Source organism: Carettochelys insculpta, chromosome 1 (assembly GCF_033958435.1).
Source record: "Carettochelys insculpta isolate YL-2023 chromosome 1, ASM3395843v1, whole genome shotgun sequence".
NCBI classification, from domain to species: Eukaryota; Metazoa; Chordata; order Testudines; family Carettochelyidae; genus Carettochelys; species Carettochelys insculpta.
The window spans coordinates 55,136,523-55,155,890 of NC_134137.1; the positions used below are offsets into that span (position 1 = coordinate 55,136,523).

General features: G+C 40.9%; 1 protein-coding gene across 8 annotated transcripts in view; it reads left to right on the top strand.

Moving 5' to 3' along the window:
- Window positions 1-19,368, top strand: part of NBEA (neurobeachin) — a 776,083-nt gene that overhangs the window by 190,479 nt on the left and 566,236 nt on the right. For all 8 annotated transcript variants that reach the window (XM_074986506.1, XM_074986516.1, XM_074986543.1 and 5 more), the window contains exons 14-17: window positions 14,550-14,629; window positions 15,526-15,588; window positions 15,697-15,794; window positions 16,702-16,794. In XM_074986506.1, coding sequence (XP_074842607.1) covers window positions 14,550-14,629; window positions 15,526-15,588; window positions 15,697-15,794; window positions 16,702-16,794 — 334 coding nt within the window. The remainder of the gene's footprint in view (window positions 1-14,549; window positions 14,630-15,525; window positions 15,589-15,696; window positions 15,795-16,701; window positions 16,795-19,368) is intronic.

Here is a 19,368-nt window from a genome sequence, read left to right on the forward strand (position 1 = left end):
TATATAGCAAGAGCTTCCTTCACTTCCTGTTTCCAGGCATGCCTGTCTGAGGCGAGCGAATGCCAGGTGGTCGCACTGATAGAGAGGGCGCTGAGGTCACGTTTGCACGTGTCCTTGTAGTGCAATTTAGGTCGCCCTTTTGGCCTCTTTCCAGACGCCAGTTCGCCGAAGAGGAGGTCCTTCGGTATTTGGCCATCCGTCATGTGTGAGACATGGCCCAGCCAGCGCATACACCTCTGTTTGAGAAGGGTGAACATGGAGGCGGTGCTTGCCCTCTCAAGCACTGCGCTACTGGGGACCTTGTTCTGCCATGAGATACCGAGTATGCGCCTAAGGCACCACATGTGGAATGTGTTGAGCCGCTGCTCTTGTTTTGAGTGCAAAGTCCATGTTTCACTGGTGTACAGCAGTGTGCTCAAACCACAGGCTGTGTAGACCTGCACCTTGGTGTGTAGAGTGAGCTTATTGTTAGCCCATACTCTCTTTGTCAGCCTGGAGAACGTTGTGGCGGCTTTTCCAATGCACTTGTTGATCTCGCTATCAAGTGACAAGTTGTCCAAGATCGTCGAGCCTAGGTACACAAACTCATGGATGACTTCCAGTTCGTAGTCTCTAGCATGCTGATAGATGGCTCGTTACCCACGTTTTGGCCCATCACCTGGGTCTTTTTTAAGTTGATTGTGAGGCCAAATTCCATGCACGTATCTGCAAAGCGAGTTATGAGTGACTGCAGTTCCTGCTGAGTGTGAGCAGCAATAGCTGTATCGTCAGCAAAAAGGAGCTCTCTTAGACGTTTCGTAAGCACCCTGGTCTTCGCTCTAAGCCTCGACAGTTTGAAGAGGTTGCCATCCATTCTCGTGCGGAAAGAGATGCCCTCTGTAGCAGTTCCGAAGGCATATTTGAGCAAAACTGCAAAGAAGATGCCGAACAGTGTTGGAGCCAGCACACACCCCTGCTTCACTCCCCTGAGAATCTCAAAGGGTTCGGCTGTGGATCCATCGTATATGATGGTCCCCTTCATGGAAGGCCCTAATAATGCTGAGCAGAGTTGGGGGGACAGCCGATCAGATAAATAGCAGCACAGAATACTTACACCCATGAGTTGTGGCTGTAAACAAACTTTAATGGACCATGGGAAACTTGGCCACTCTTATCCATGATAAGCGGTTGTCCGGATAACTAAAATATGGTGGATTACGGATGTTGCCTGACAAGAGTTCTGGATTAGAGAGGTTCAACTTGTATTTAAAACAATGTAATAAGTCTCTCAATATGGAAACTAACATTTGCTTGTCATCTCTGCATACCTCTCTTGAAATGGATATTGCAAGCACTTTTAGTTATTTCAAAGGTTGATTAGTTTATGTACCTTTCATAAATAGTTTGGATCTGCTGTTTTGATACTACTTTATAATTTCATGACATTGGGACTTTCATTTTTTTAAATAATGAACTCTTTTAAAAAGAAGGTTGTGGTACTTCAGAAATTTAACACCCTGGAACATACGTTATCAGTATACATTGAAGCAGGGGTCAATATTTTAACTATTTACTAGCAGTACAGCTTGGGAGGAAATCTAGTTTTATGCGTTAAACAGTGAGGTTTACGTGCCTTGTGGATTATCCTGGGAAGGAGTAAGGCTAAGGGAATGAAACCCTGACAGAAAATCCAGAGGGGAGTCCTAAGGCGGTTCTGTGTCAACTTCTGGCACTGTCCTGTCAACTCCTGCAGCTGAGCTGGTACCAAACATAGAGGTTATCCTTTCCTTTGGACTGTATCAGTAAAGCCGAGAGTGGGGTGCTGATGTCTGGGCAGCTCAGGGTCTCCATAAAAATTGCCCAGGCTAGCACCTGCAGAGGTACTCCAGCATCACTTAACAGTGTTGAACCAACATGGGGGGCAACAGATAATGGTTATAAGCTCTTGCTCGATTAGCGTAGAGAACGAGCACCAGGGGTTGCTTCCGGCACTGGGAGAGATCATTGCATCTCATTGGACAGTCACCGCCCTCCTTAAGCTGGGCAGCCCCCAGCCAGTAGGGTACTGTCTTGCCACAGTTCACTTCCCTCACTGGGTGCATGAGGCTTAAGTTTCCCAAACCTGACAAGTGACTGAAATGAGCACCAGACAAACCAACAAGAAAATTAAGAAAAGGAAATCATCAAAGTTTCAAGCTTGCTTGTTGGAACGTACAGACCATGTTGACCCGTTTGACTGAAGATCTTCAGGACATCATTGACACTCGAAAGACCACTGTCACCAACGAGGAACTGAAGAGGCTGCAAGTTGACATTGCCACTTTGCAAGAGACACGACTCGCAGCTTCAGGATCCCTAAAGGAAATGGACTACACCTTTTTCTGGCAGGGCAAAGCCCAAGCGGAAGCCAGGGAGCATGGTATCGGCTTTGCCATCAGAAACACCCTTCTGCAAATGGTGGAGCTAGTCATGGGTGGATCAGAAAGACTCCTTCAGGTCAAATTTCAAACGTGCACCGGTCCCATCCACCTGATAAGCGCTTACACTCCAACCCTGAATGCCACACCAGAAGCAAAGGACAAGTTCTATGATGAGCTCACAGATTTGCCGCCATAGTGCAAATACCTGCTTGCGACCAATTGTACCTTTTGGGTGACTTCAATGCAAGAGTTGGAGCCGATCGTGACTCATGGCCCTCTTGCCTAGGTCACTTCAGTGTGGGAAAAATGAATGACAGCGGACAGCATCTCATTGAACTTTGCACGTACCACAATCTGTGCATCACAAACACATTTTTTCGAACCAAGCCACAGCACAGAGTGTCATGGACACACCCACGCTCGAAACACTGGCACCAATTAGACTTGGTCATCACCAGACTCGAGAACCTCAAAAACGACCTCCTGACACGCAGCTACCATAGTGCTGACTGTGATACAGATCATTTGCTAGTCTGCTCCAAGCTGAAGCTGAGACCCAGGAAGCTGCAACATTCTAAACCAACTGGAAGGCCCCGCATTGATTCCAGAAAGACGGCAAACTCAGAAAAAGCCGAAATATTCTGAGACCCTTGAGGAGAATCTGCGAAGCAGCCCTGGGGGTGCTGACGTGACATCCAGATGGCAGCATCTGAGGGGGACAATCTACAGTACGGCCTTATCGGTGTTTGGAGGAAGAGCTGAAAACACAAATGACTGGTTCGAAGCTAACTCCGATAAGATGATTTCAGTCATCGAAAAGAAGCACGCTGCACTTCTGGAGTATAAACGCTCACCGAGTCAGAGTACCCAGCAAGCACTAAGAGTAGAAAAATAGTACAGCAGACAGCCAGGCTCTGTGCCAACAACTACTGGATTAAGCTATGCAGCAGTATCCAGACCTGTGCTGACTGGTAATCTCAGGGGAATGTACGAGGGCATAAAGAAGGCAATGGGATCCATCCAAAACAAGACGGCACCTCTGAAATCCAAATCTAGTGAAGTCATCACTGACAAAGCCAAACAGATGGAGTGATGGGTCGAGCACTGCTCCGAGCTGTACTCATGCGAGAACATTGTGGTTGATACTGCTCACAATGCCATCGAGCTCCTGTCAGTCATGGACAAGCTGGACCAGGAACCACCTGTGGTTGAATTGAAGAAAGAGATTGACAGCACTGCAGTAGGAAAGGCCCCAGGCCAGGATGGTATACCACCAGAGGTAATCAAGTGTGCCTTAGACACACTCCTGGAACCCCTACATGAGTTGCTGTGCCTGTGTTGGAGGGAGGGTGAGCTTCCCCAGGATATGCGGGATGCCAACATTGTAACCTTGTATAAGAACAAAGGAGACAGAAGTGACTGCAACAATTACCGTGGAATCTCCCTCCTAAGTATCACTGGTAAATTGTTCGCTTATGTCATCCTCAGCAGACTCCAGAAGCTCGCTGAGAGGGTGTATCCTGAATCCCAGTGCGGATTTCGCACCGAGAGATCTACCATTGACATGATCTTCTCCCTGAGACAGCTGCAGGAGAAATGCAGGGAGAAGAGGAAGCTACTCTGTCGCTTTCATCGACCTGACCAAGGCTTTTGACTTGGTCAGTAGGGATGGACTGTCCAAACTGCTCCACAAGATAGGCTGTCCACCACGGCTACTCAAGATGATCCAGGCTTTCCACGAAGAGACGAGAGGAGCCATCCAATATGAAGGTACGTCATCAGATGTGTTCAGCATCAGGAGCGGCGTCAAACAAGGATGCGTCCTTGCTCCGACATTGTTCGGGATCTTCTTCACGCTCCTTCTGAAGCATTCCTTTGGATCCTCAACAGAGGGCATGTTTTTGCACACAAGATCTGACGGGAAACTGACACACACAGAAAGCCAGCTTCAGAAACTGCTGGATCAGTTCTCCAAAGCATGCAAGGACTTTGGGCTTACCATCAGCCTAGAGAGGACAAACGTACTTGGTCAGGATGTTGCTGAACCTCCATAAATCAGCATTGACAATTACACACGAGAGGTCGTCCATGAGTTTACTTACCTCGGGTTCACCATCACTGACACCCTGTCGCTGGAGACTGAGCTAAACAGGAAGATTGGAAAGCAGCCATAACTCTGTCCAGACTTAGCAAGAGAGTGTGGAACAAGCTGTACACTCACACCAAAATGCAAGTCTACAGAGCCTGCATCCTCAGCGCTCTGCTCTACGGCAGCGAGTCTTGGACCTTGTATGCCCATCAGGAAAAGAGGCTGAATGTCTTCCACTTGCGCTGCCTCAGGCGCATTCTTGGGATATCGTGGAAGGACACAGTGCCCAACAATGCCATCCTCAAGCAAGCTGGAATTCCAACCATGCATACCCTCCTCTAGGCAGCGGCGGCTCCGCTGGCTTGGCTACATCCACAGGATGAATGATGGAAGGATCCCAAAAGACATCCTGTACGGTGAGCTAGCCTCTGGCATAAGACCTTGTGGATGCCCCCAATTGCGCTACAAAGATGTCTGAATGCTTCCAAATTTATGCCCTGGATGGCACATAAACTGACACTGGCTTGTGAGGTCCAGCTTTTGTGAAACTCGGAGACTAAAAGTTTGGTTACTTCCTTTGTCCATGCATGCTCAGTGTAATTTGTCTGGTGTGTGCACTTTAGAACTGCTTGGCACATGCACTGCTGAGAAAGCAAACTACTTTTCAAACCACATCTTGTTTTTTTTTTTCCCCCAAAGGGCTCATTGGACCATGAACTCCATTGGTGTAACTCTTGAATTTTGGAGACTGTGGTGCAGTTATCTAAGTCCTGGTTTGGTGTGTCTATCGCTATGCGCAAAAAGCATTGCAGAACAGGTTAAGAAAAAGTTTCATCTCAGGAACCCCTCAGTGGCCCTACCCTGAACTCACATGAAGCACACCAAATTTCAAGGCAGTCCAAGTAACATTACAGATCTTAGAGCACTTAGAACAGTTGACGTTTAAATGGATGTCTCAACTGTAAACTGCAGAAGAAGCGCCATTCTGGTATAATCATTCAGTTCTGTTTAATCACTTCTGATTAAATGTCAAGGCAGGAGAATTTCGCAAAGTTGCATGTTTATAGGCATATTATAAAGACATTTAGCAGTAGGCAATTGAGAGTAATGTTCCTAACAGTCACATTCCTTCCAACTTAAATTATTTTTTGTGGAAATTGCAGAAAATAAGTTTAACTCTTTTCTATTTCTTTTCGATGGAGAGTGCACTTTAACGTTGGTATTAAAATCGAGTGTTCCTCAAGTTTCCAAGAAAACCTCAGTGATATATGGCTGTTGTTTACATTTTTCTTTGAAGTTGCAATGTTTCAAAATGTGTTTAAAAATAAAATCAAAGTGAAGAATGATAGTGATTCCCTGAATGTTGCAGTTTTAAATAAATAAAAAAAAATGTAAACATGACCTGGAAAGAAAAAAAATGAAGGTAATGGGAGTTCTTAAGTTACCCATAGTGCCTTTCAAGAAGAAAATGTGATACATGAATTTTTTTTAGTGTTAAAAACCTTCAGAGGAAAGCTTAAGCACTTATTTTTGTTTTCCACTCTGGGTCACTTTCTAACATATAAGGGCTACAATAAAAATACGTTGATTTAATGGTGCATCCCTTACCCATCCTGTCTGATTGCCATTGATAGATTTTTCCTCCATGAACTTATCTTGTGATTTTTTTTGAACCCTGTTAAAGTTTTGGCTTTCACACCATCACCTGGCAGCGAGGTCCACAGGCTGACTGTGTGTTATGCTAGGAAGTATTTCCTTTGGTTTGTGTTACACCTGCTGTCTGTGAATTTCATGTCTTTTTCTTGTGTTCTGTGAAGGAATAAAGAACATATCCGTATTTGTTTTCTCTGAACTGGAAAAGATTTTACAGATCTCTATCAAATGCTACCTTAGTTGTCTCTGTCTCAAACTGTCTTTTTAATCTCTCCTCATACAGAACCTGTTCAGTTCCCCAAATCATTTTAGCAGTGAAGGGTCCTGTGGCACCTTATAGACTAACAGAAAAGTTTTGAGCATGAGCTTTTGTGAGCACAGACTCACTTCAGCACAGACTCACAAAAGCTCATGCTCAAAACTTTTCTGTTAGTCTATAAGGTGCCACAGGACCCTTCATTGCTGTTACAGATCCAGACTAACACGGCTACCCCTCCGATACTAATCATTTTAGTTATCTTTCTCTGTACCTGTACCAGTTCAATTTACTTTGTGGTGGGATGTCCAGATCTGCACTGACTATTCAAGATGTGGGTGTATTATGTATTTATATAGAGGCATTACGATATTTAGTGCTGTCTCACTTTTCTAATGGTTCCTAATATTATTTAACTTTATTTAGCTGATGTGGCATGTTGATCAGATGTTTTCAGAGAACTGTACATAATGACTCCAACATGTATTTCCTGAGTGCTTACACTTAATTTACTCTGTCCACTCCCTCCATTGATTATGTATGTTGGCATGTTTTCCAATGTACATTGCTTTGCATTTAACAGTGTTGAATTTCATCTGCTATTTTGTTGCCCAGCCACTCAGTTTTGTCAGATCCTTTTGAAGCTCTTTGCAGTTTGCTGTAATTTTGTATAATCTGCAAGTTTTCCAACCTTATTGATTGCACCATTCTTCAGATAATTTATAAATATGTTGAATAGGATTAGTCCACAGACAGACCCCTGTGAGACGCTACTATTTACATCTCTCCATTCTGAAAGGTGATCATTTATTCCTACACTTTTTTTTTTGAAGTAAACATTTTTAAATATTTACATTTCTGGTTGTGAACACATGCACACTGCAGCCCCACACCAGGAGTCTGGATGCCTAAGCTCCAGAGTGATTCACATACAGCTGAGATTGAAGGAGTCGCACAACAGACTGGCCTGTAGTCCTAGGGGAAAAGTGCTCACCTTACAAACAGCAGATCCCACAAATCCATTCTTCCCTTCAGCTGGAGAGGGAAGTTGAACTGAGTGTTGCCTACAAGCAAGGTGGATATATTTATCATTGAAAAAAGTTCATGGGGTAGATCTCCAACTTCTTGCTAAACTTGCAAAGAGTCTCATCAAAAGAGGGTCTGTAGCCCAGAATCCCAAATGAAGTGTGTTCCTGCAGCCCAGACTTAGACACCTACCTCTGAAAGGGAGATGTAAAGCTGGCATGTGTGCGAAGATCCATCTCCCATTGGATGATTTAGCTTAGAGCTCAGTTTCCTTCCATCCTTTATATAAGGAGCTTAAATGCCTAGGGTGATGAGAAATTTGGGGTGGAGGAGGAGCTGCTTTTGGGTTTGGAGGGTGACTCGGGTCTGAGACAGGAGACTGAGACATGGGTTTACCACAGGCAACTCCTGGTCAGCAGTATAACAAGGCTAAACCAGGCTCTTTGTGTTCTGGTTCTGTGCTGTGCCTCATAGGTGGGAGGGAGGCAGAAGGCTGTGTGTGCTGTGTCAGCCATAAGCACCAGCCCACAGCTTCCACTGGCTGGGAACGCAGAGCCAGTGCTTGGAGTGGGGGCAGTGCATGGAGACCTCTGGTCCCCCTCTTATAAACCGTATCTACTGGTTGATTCCAGGGTACAGCTTGATGCCAGAGACCAGTAAGGACTAGCTTGCCTTAACTCTGCAGAACCATGACTGCTGATTTAATGTTCAGTTGTTGGTGCTGACTGGAACTGCCAGTTTCCCTTTTTTGACTGTGTGTTCTGGTTGAGAAACTGACACCTGATCCCCCTATTTCATATTCTTATAAAATTTTTAAGAACTTTAACCCTATCTCACAGTCATTTATCTTTCTCTCACAATTAATGTTGAAATTTTGGGAAAGTTTTCTTTGGGTTGGTTTCTTTGTGAATCAGTCTCTATTTTTGTTGTAGAGATGGGCAGAATGAGTGCTAGCTTTTTAAGCAGGTTAGTAGAGGGTCTGTGGGTGGGTGTGACTGATGCAGTCTTCATAGTTTTTATGCACTCCCACCCCTATTTTCATGATGTTATAGGAGATGTTCTTCCTTCAGACTTATGCAGATTCAAGTTGGTCAGTATTACTTTTTCATTGCTTCCACACCTTAGGCAGTCAGCTTAAGTGACATGTTCAGTTTCTGAATATTCAGTCTCTTTGGTTAATATGTATTTTATTTCCTTTCTTCTTCCAACAACTCTTATTCTGTATACAAAAGTTTTATAGCAACAGCCTTTAAAAATAATTCATAGAATGTCTTTAACTTAAATAGTTCTCAATGAAATTGCTGATTCTTTATAACAATTTTGAAGACATTATTTTTCTTCTCTTCCTGAGTCAGATGAGGTGGGTGCTTGAGTGCTACTTATAATTAATTTCCCATGAATACAAATATTTTGTACTTAAAAGGTGTCTTACATTTGTAGTTCAGCAAGTTCATCTGATTCTGTTCTGATACATAAAGCCTATTACCACATAGCTAGCAATCATAACAGGAACTCTGTACTTATCTAGCATATTTGTAAGTGTGTATTTCACTAAGATTTTTGACATTTCAACATTAAGGTATAATCTAAAGATTTAAAATATTTCAAACTGAACATCTGTTTTCCTGGCATTTTACGGATACTGGGGGTTGTAGGAGGGTTTTTTTTACGAGAAAGGAGAAGAATTTAGGCCTATTTTACCTCTACATTTTGTTTTGGTAAGAACTTCAAAAAGAAGTAATACTGAAGTCCTTGTTGTGTTTTAATTTCAGTCTTTACAATTAAAATTAATATAAAATATTTTATACAAAACTATCACAATAAACAAGCTTCCATCCATTTTTCAAAAACTAGAATAAAAAAATTTGCATAGGAAACTAAAGCAACACAAAGTTTAAAATGCAGCTTTTTAATGTGTATTAATTTTAGTGGGCTTGCAAACCTGGTTTTTGGCCAAGGAGAGATTTACTTCTTTAATTTACTTTTCTGTGAGAGATAGTCATGCCTCCCCCTACCCCAGTTTGTTTGCTTAGCTTGTACACTTTGTACCATACCTAGCTGCACATAGTATGTATTTTTATAGTGGAGCATCTTGATTACAACATGGTTGTAGCTATGTCTTTGGTAAATGAATAAAAAAATTCATATCAGCCTAATATTAAAAATACCTTGTAATAATTGAAGTCTGTTAATCACAGCAAGAAGTGCAAGGCACAGGTGAAAGGGGAAAAAGAATTATATTCACCAGTTAAGAAAAGTCTCATTTCTGAAGATCTCTCACCCACCATTTTATTCTCAGTGTTACTAACACTCACAAATCTATCACAAGTAACAGTTTTGGTTCCCATTTCCAGCCATTAGATGAAAACCTCTAGTCTTCCCATAACTTATAAGGAAAGTCAGTTTTCCCTACCAGTGCCCCGTACTCAAGGACTGTGTGCAAGCCTATCAGCCTTGAAAACTCGTCCACCTCATTGGCTGTTAATGTGTCCCTCACAATCCTTATTTGGAACCCAAAACATGATATTGCTATCTTGGAGATAAGAGATACAGGAAGAGTGGTAGCTATCATTCACTAATTTCACAAATGCACCAACTAGCATGAGGCCTGTTCTAGCATTTCTGGTAATAGAACCCATGTTTCTAGTCTGGTGAACCCAAATCTGATCCACTTTGCCAACTAAAGGAAAAATAATGTGTTTCTGAGATCTACACCAAATTAACCTGCTTTGAATTACCTCTTTACCATGGCATCTCTGATGGGAGAGTGATAGTGTAGAAGCAGCCTGAGTCAAAATTTTCAGGAGGAAGAGGGCTTCTGGGGGCAGGATTTCCTTCTGGGAGATCCACCGGGGTCGCACTTCTACATGCTGTTTGAGTCCTGAAGAGCCTCTTCTGGACTCCAAATCATGTGACTGTATGCTAATGAGGTGCCATTTATTAGCATACCACTTTTGGAAAAAGTGGAATGTGTAGAAATGGCCTGGGAGAACTGTAAGGGAAAGATTTTGCCTATCTCCAGAGATTGGAAAGAAGTTGCCTGTGTAAACTCCATGTAAGTCAGCATGTGATTTAATGAGTCTTGCTTTCTGGTAGGATAAGGTTGTTCTGCAAGTTGTTACATTGGTCCTTAATGGGCACTGGATGCCTCAATACATCGCTAATGAGACAGGGCTTGTCATCTGTACATCACTAGTTTTAATCAGGTTCAGCACATCAGAGATTAACTATTACTCCTGGCTAGTGGAAACTGCATAGTGACTAAATTATTTGCATTGTTTTGTCCTATTGGCACTGACAAATTCATCACAATGCTTTGCACTAGATTGTGTGTTCTTCTGAGCAGGGGCTGCCTCTTGCTTTGTGTTCTGCAGCCTGTAGCACAATAGGATACTGGTTTTGTTTCAGTCTCTATTGATAGGTTGTACAGCAGGGGCTGGACTTAGAATACTCTTGATAAACTGGTGAAACGTGACACCACTGTAATTGTCTTTCACATTGAAGAGAGGCAGGATGATTGTAATAAAAAAAAAAATCAGAAAATAAACCAGAAAACTTTTGCTTCAAAAATTGAGATGGTGGTAGTGTTTTATTTTTGTTACTTCCTAGACTTGAAGATCTGACACATTACTTTTGAACTCTGGGATTGACAGTACTATATCCCACAAAATAAGTCACTGTCTGTATTAGTTCCTGTACTAGCATCAGAGGCAAATGAGACTCATAAAAGTGGCAAATTTACAGCAGCAGAATCCAATTTACTTAGCTTCCCCTACTTAACAGTGTTGTACCCAGTCAAAGTATCATGCAGCTGGTATGCTGTGATGGTTGCTTGTTCTGCTGTTCAAGACTATTTTACTGTTCCCTTGTGCTCCTCCCATCTGTTTGTTTTATCCACTTGTTGAGTCTTGTTTTAAATATAGATTATGTTCATCTAAGGCAGTGGTTCCTAACCTTTTCACTAGTGCAGACCGCCAACCAAAGCTAAATCTAGCCTTGATGTACACCACAATATGGATTTTTGGACAACAATCAGTAATGTTATTCGAAGATAGTTAATTTAAAAGTTATAATTGATTGTAACTTTGCAGTTTAACACTCATTTTCTTTGATTATTTTTATTTATTTTTTTTCATGGACCCCCTGTGGACCCTCAGGGGTCAGAAGACCCCAGGCTGGGAATCACAAATCTAAGGCACCTCCCTCTATTTTGCGAGACTTAGCATTTCTGTCTTTGGCAGTGCTCGGGCTGTAGTAAATCAGTCCCACCCTGGACAATGGTTGTCCTTCCCACTCCCTTCTCTTGCCAGTAGGCCTCAGTACAGGCCCAAGGAGTGCTCCTTCAGCACATAAAAAGAAACCAGTTTTCCAGCGTGAAAGAAAAGAAGACATTTTCCCTGCCCCCTTGCTGGAAGTGGGTTAGGGTGTTGTCAGCCTGTTATTGGCCTACAGGTGTTACTCCTACTGAAGAGGCACTGAGTTCTGGTTGTTTCCTCTGTAGGGAGGAGAACTGCTTCTCACCTTAGAGAAGTCTATCTCAAGAGCTGCTGCAGAACTAGTTGCAGCACTCTCTCCTCCCCTTCTCTCACCAAATGAGGCTTTTAAAGATCTCTCTTTCACACTACTCCCTTGCACCCTGCCCCATAAGGCTCCCCATACCATTCCCTTGTATAATTTGAACCAATAGGGCACTCTCCAGCCAGTTTGCTTATGAACCACACCAAGGGCACATCTTTATGCACCTTATTCTCCATATTTTGCATGTCCTTGCCTTTGTGTCCCACCCCAATACTAAAGGGTGGAACCACTTGCCATCTGTTGAGGGTGAGGAGTCTTTGTTGGGAGGGGGAATGACAGTTTGTATTGTATCTGATCTCCCAGCTTATAGAAATGTCAGTTGGTGGTTCCTGCACAGAGTTGTGAGTATGGACACACATGCAGTTCACTCCTGCCCCAATACCTGTCCCTTTAGCAGTGTGCGGGAGACCCTGGTGCATGCCAACCTAGGGTGGGTCAGGTTGCAGTCCCATCTCGGGGTCCTGATGCACGTAATTTTTGTGATTGTTTGGCTGCACTTCTCCTCCCATGTTTCAATTTTAAATACCCCTTGATGTTTAGACCTCCTTGTCAACTTCCTGCTAGCAATGGCCAAAGTGGATGTTGGCCAAGGAGATGCTTTGTGGCTGTGAGGTCTATTTCCAATCCTCCCTCTCCTCATTCATCTATTCAGAGTTCCCCTGTGTTGCATCTGCTGGCTCCCTTGACACTTTGCCCTTCACGCATCTTTGTTTTTTCTTTTGTTGTGCTTTATATTTATTTGAGCCCTGGACTCAGTAGTTCCTCCGCTTTGCTGGTGGAGGAGCCGTTACCTGTGGGAAGACTTGTGCTTGCCTACTTCCTAGAACCCAGAAGGAGCACTCTCTTACAGTTGCCTTGCCTGACTTTGTCCCAATTTTTTTTGGACACACACTGTTCATTCTGTTTATATGCTTCCTACTACAGACTCTCTTATCTAGGTCTTTCTGTGTGGCGATATTCTTAATTTCTCTTTGCATTCTGCTCTGTATGCATTCCCTGCTTCATCCTCACATAGCCTTGCCACGTCTCTTCCTTTCTTAAAATGTGCGTTACGCTTTCTTTTGAGTTTTGTCTTGATGTTTGCAATCCCTATGTTGTGGACTGAGCGTATATCCACGCCGTGGAAAGTTTGACACTGCTGTACTGATGTTACCCATCTTCTTATCAAAATTGTATCTGTCGTGTTCTTGGACTTCCCATCATTCAATCGCCATGTCCACTGCCTACATTTCTTTTGTTGGAATCTCATGTTGCAGATCACCATCTCATGCTCTGTAGCAAAGTCTAATAGTTTCTCACCTGGTTCGTTTCTTTGTCCATATCCAAACCTACCCATGACTCTCTTCCAACCTTAACCCTTACTTTGTCAGTGGGATTAAGGTGGGTCAATCTGGAAAGGCATAATGCACTGCATCTGTCTGAATGAGAGTATGCTTTCTGACCACAGTGATGTTAAGTCCATAGAATTTAGGATTATAGGACCTTTTGGCTAGGAGCACAGAATCCATCTATTAACGCATGCTTTGGATGGTGTATTTGCAAGCTGTTACGTAGAAATCCAACTGCATATCTGCATTTTATGTGGGAAGAGGCCAGTTGCATGATGCATACAATATTCACATGTATAAATTATTTTTAAAAGATTGCTGCTTTTGTGTTATATCTAATAATAATGTCCATATTTTAAAATACTCTGAGCAAACAGTGATTATATTTCAGAGAAAGACCTCAGAGACTAAGAAAATGTGCTTGAGAGTGGTTCTTAATGATATTTTATCCATGGAATGGGACAGAAATAGGGCCACTTAAATAAAGGGTTTGGTTTTATGCAAGTTAGTTGTGCCTGAAAAAGTAGAATTAGGCTATTTTACGTATACTACCAAAATTGCGTGCAAGGTTTCACCATAAAAACAGGAAAGATGCATGGTAGTTTTCCAATTTAACATACAGTATTTCAGTACAGAAGAATGGGCAATCCAAAATTTTAAAAAAAATGAACAAATGAATACATAGTGATGTTTATTTGATCATTAACTCTCATTGAGCTTTTTAGATTTTTATAGCCTTTCATTAAGAACAGTTGTAAGAAATACTGATAAGTATTGTAGATAATGTATTTTTAGGTGCCACTGTTATAGATATTTGATTGAGCTGGCAATTTCTCTTTGATTATGTCAGATTAGTTTTTAATGCACATAATGCCACAAGCAAGTTAAAATTTAAAAATAAAATCCCTTCTGTATAGGGTTCCATCTAACTGATTTTACTTTGCTTAATTATTGTAAGCCCATCTGCCTGACCTTAGATGCTCCTGTGTCCCTGTTAAAAACTATGATTAGCTTTTCATTGAAAAACAAACTTCATGACATAGGGTATTTTATCTATACATAATATAATTCTGAAAATTTATTGTTTGCAAATACTAACTTACATGTAGTTAGTATAGTACTACTTCTGTTTCAGGAAATGTAATCCCTTGAAAATGCTGCTTTTGCTAACAGAAGTTGTATAAAGTACATTTAAAATGTGGTATTTTTGTTTCTTCCAGAAGGTCCTCGGCCATCACAGAAAGAAATCATATCACTACGAGCATTTATGCTCCTGTTTTTGAAACAGCTTATACTGAAGGTAAAATAACCTATTGCAGAATGTTAGCAGTTTGATAAATTCAACAAACCAAGATAGATAAAGAATAGTTTCTAATAAATCACTAGATATGTAATTCCTAGCTATTCATTTGATTTAAACCTGATTGATGCTGATAATGGGCCATGTTCCACCGACCCTCCCCCCCCTGAAAAAAATTGCCCCCTTCCCAAATACCGACTCAGAATTCAATTAACTTTTAGGATATTTAATGTCAGCCATATTATGCTGTTTCTATGTCTGTTTCAACATATTTATTTTTAGACCCAAGATTCAGGCTCCAAATCTGCTCCTATAGGGTCTTTTAAAGCATTTGGCCAAATTCTGTGGTCGTCTACACTGTGGTAGAAGATCTGATTGTACAGGAAGGGGAGAGGGCAGTCAGAAAGATAATTACAGCTTCTTGATGCTCTGTCTGGCCCTGGTACAGGTTAGAGAAATCTTTGAGTTGCTTTTATCTGTCCCAGATGACAACAGTCTCCAAGGGGTCATCTGTCACTTCAGAATAGCCAGCAAGCAGCATTCAGTGTGCATTTCTCACATCTCTGCTCTTATTCTCATTTTCTCCAGATATGTCCCAGAACTATGGGAATGAGCCGTAATTTGGAATGATAACTGTGTCTGCTCCAGTTACCCCTACACTGTAAAAATCCCTTTCAGTGGGGAAAGGGACTATCTCATTTGCACTGCGAAAGTGGTAGAATGAGAGAGAGAATCTAGTCCTCTGACTTTATTCTGGTATTTCACTCATAAGATAGTTTAAGGAGTTACTTTTTAGCAGTATCCTATTTTAGAGAGACTTCGTAATCAATGGTTTTCTTGGACAGTGTTTGCAGAATCTGAACTCTCTGTCTGAAGAAATATCTCTTTTTTTATAGGATAGAGGAGTCAAGGAAGATGAACTGCAGAGTATATTAAATTACTTATTAACAATGCATGAGGTAGGTTTCTAAAATTACTTATCTTGTACTGTAATTAATTCTACCAAATGTATGGAAAGCATTCAATTAGGAATATTTTGTAAAAAGATTTTGATGCTTGTCATACAGGATGAAAATATTCATGATGTGCTGCAGTTACTAGTGGCTCTAATGTCAGAACATCCAGCATCTATGATACCTGCATTTGATCAAAGAAATGGGATACGGTAAGATGAAGAAATGAGAATATGCTTTTGAAAGTAATCTCCGTCCAACCTCTTTCCTTTCCACAGATATAAAAAGTGCAATTGCTTGCTTTTGGAGTACAAATACAGTTAGGGAGTATACTAAATCTAGCATTTTATTATTTCAAGCAATGAAGCCATTTATAACGTCATTTTGAGGTTTAAGTGAAATCTTCCAGCTGGGATTCTGTTTATGAAAACTAGACATGCTAGGAGATTTTTAATTTCAGTTCAGTCTGAAATATAATGTGCTGCCCTATCAGGTATACTGAAAAAATCAGATGGGGTATGAAGGTTCCCTTTTCTTTTAAGTATTACAGGAGACTTTTTTTAGTCATTTATCAAAAAAGACTAAAACAGAGAGGCTTCCAGAGCAGAAGTGCAAGAATGAATTGTTGCTAGTTTCTCACTGTGCCATAAAACCCCTGAATCTGACCTTGGCTAGATGAAAAGTCTAACTGGGGAATTAACCACTTGTCTTGAACGCAGCAGAACTGTCCTGCTGCTCAAGGAGTGTAGAACTGTTTTTTGTTTTCTTTCAAATGGAACTGTGGTGGAAGGAAAGCAGCATTGTCTCTGGAACTTTGGATTAGGTAGAGGGATGTCTGTGTTTCTTCATTTGGAAGAAACCTTTTGACTGTTTAATTTCATTTGACTGAAACTGAAATTATTTCCCATTCATTTTGGGACCTAATTTAAAGGGACCATGACTCTGATGCTACAGGATAGCTTGAGTTTCCAACATAATTCCTACATTTATATATGTATTTTATTTTCTTAGCTTTTCTTACTATTTTATTGTTTGGTTTCACATATGTTAAGTGATTCTTTGGAAATAGTGTTTGTGGTAACTGAAAGAATAAGCTGATTGAGTTTATTTTCATTTTAGAGTGATTTATAAACTGCTGGCTTCCAAAAGTGAAAGTATCTGGGTGCAGGCTCTGAAGGTGCTGGGATATTTTCTCAAACACCTGGGACACAAGTAAGTGTACTTTCTGAAGTAGTCATAGCAGCATAAATTATAACCCTTGTTTTCTTCTTTGCAATATTCAGTATAAAACACAAAACCTGATATCTTAGAAAGTGCTTAAGATGCATTAACTGTAGTGCCTATGATGAATTATTCGGAGGTTGTTATTTTTATACATACATAGTGCAGAAAAATTTCTAATTTTCAGAATAATTTCTTATACAATATTAATTTAAGAAATAAAATCAATGGTAACTTTTAAACAATCACATAAAATAGTTCAAAAATTGCTTTAAAAACAAAACAAAATCCAAATAATGTTGTTGATAAACTAAATGTATTGTTTTCATGTATGGCTGTATATCTCTGACAATGCAGTACATACATAACTCAGTATTTTCGGGATCATTAAAATAGTTGATCAGTTATTTGGATTTTAAGTTGCATTAGGGATAAACGTCTGCAATGTTGTTCAACATCTTCACTAATGATGAGGAAGATGGGCTGGATTGCACTCTGAGGAAGTTCGCAGGTGACACTAAACTGTGAGGGAGAAGTGACAGATATGCTGGAAGGTAGGGATAGCATCCAAGGTGACAGAGACACTATAGGATTGGGCCGAAGGAAATCTGGTAAGTTTCAACAAGGACAAGAGTGGAGTCTATACATTGCTATAGGCTGAAAACCACCTGGCTAAGCAGTAGTTCTGCAGAAACTGAGTGTGAGGAAACAATGCGCCTGTGTTCCCAAGAAGACTAACAGCACGTTGGGCTGCATTAGTAGGAGCATTGCCAGCAGAGTGAGAGAAGTGATTATTCCCTTCTATGCAGCAGCAGTGGTAAAGCCACATGTTGCTTCTATGGTAAATAAAAACATTTTCAAATTAGGGGAATAAATAAAAGTGAGGATTAATAAAACACTTCGTAAAAAGCTAAGATATAAAGATTAGTTATACAAACACATAATGAACATAAGATGAAGTATGTAAATGGTGCTAAAATACAAAAGTACAATGTAGAAAGTGGAATATGGAAAAATGAAATTTAGACTGAGCATGTGGACAGGTTTGGTTTAGTTTCCCAAATGCTGTTTTATCTAGCACCAAATTATTTTAATGTATGATTATGTGGATATTTACATTTTCAAAATGATGCCAGGACGCTTAATAATTAAACCTGGTAACACCCTGTGAGTTTGAATATATTATTAATTAGGTTTAACAGATGATACTGTGACAGACAAGTTAAATCACTTGCATGGAGTTGCACATTTTCATCAATGACAGAGCCAAAAGAAAACTCAGGAATATTTGTTAGCAAGCCCTTTGTTTAGTCATTTAGGCTACCCTTCTCCCTACTTTTTTTTATTCAAGAAGTTAAAACCATATTGATGGAAAGGTGTGGTAGGGTATGACAGAGTAGCATCCAGTAGGATTCTATGACACAACAGAGCCAAGCCAGTGATTGATGGAAAATACGTCCATTTTTCCTGGAATGAGAATGTTATCTGGCATCAGTTTTCAGTATTTCCTAAAATTTCAGGATAACAATTTATGAAAAGTATAAAAGAGAATTTTATTAATGAACATGGGATGTGGTTAAGGCAAAGGTAAGTATTTTAGATCAACTTTGTTAAATCTGACACTTTGGAGATGTGATTGACCTACTTAGACAATTGAGTTATGAAAAGAAAAACTATTTGGAATAAAAAGTGTGTATTAGTCTTATTTAAAGACATTTGGGCTATGTCTACACTAGCCAAAAACTTCGAAATGGCTGTGCAAATGGCCATTTAGAAGTTCACTAATGAAGGGCTGAAATACATATCCAGCACCTCATTAGCATGTAGGTGGCCGCGGCACTTCAAAATTGGTGCGGCTCGTCCAGACGGGGCTCCTTTTTGAAAGGACCCTGGCAACTTCGAAGTCCCCTTATTCCCATCTGCTCATAGGAATAAGGGGACTTCAATGTAGGTGGGGTCCTTTCGAAAAGGGGCCCCATCTGGACGAGCCACGCAGCTGTGAGCCGCATCAATTTCTAAGTGCCGCGGCCGCCTGCATGCTAATGAGGCGCTGAATATGTATTTCAGCGCTTCATTAGTAAACTTCAAAATGGCCATTTGCGTGGCCATTTCGAAGTTTGGGGCTAGTGTAGACACCGCCAAGGTGAGAAGTTTGAACTGAACACAAAATAGGCAAAAAAAGATATGGAAGTGGGAAACTGACCTAATGGGGAGGATGCAGGTGCAAGGAGTCCAAAGCTTACCTCCCAAGATGCCTGCTGGAAATACTTAGGCTGTGAGAAAGATGATTAGAACTACTGTTATGGAAAGAATTTTCATGTAACAAGCTTCTTAGTGTATTAGACATATATTTTGTTTATTTTGGATTAGCAAATCATTTTGATTTGTCTGTTTTCACTTGCAATCATTTAAATCCTACTTTTTATACTAAATAACATACTTTTACTTATCAAGCAGTGTAAATGATTCTTACATGGGGGGAGGAGACCCATCACCACTCTGTATATCTCTCTTACGTTGATAAAGAGAACAACCCTGAGCTTTCTCCATGTAAAAATTTCATGC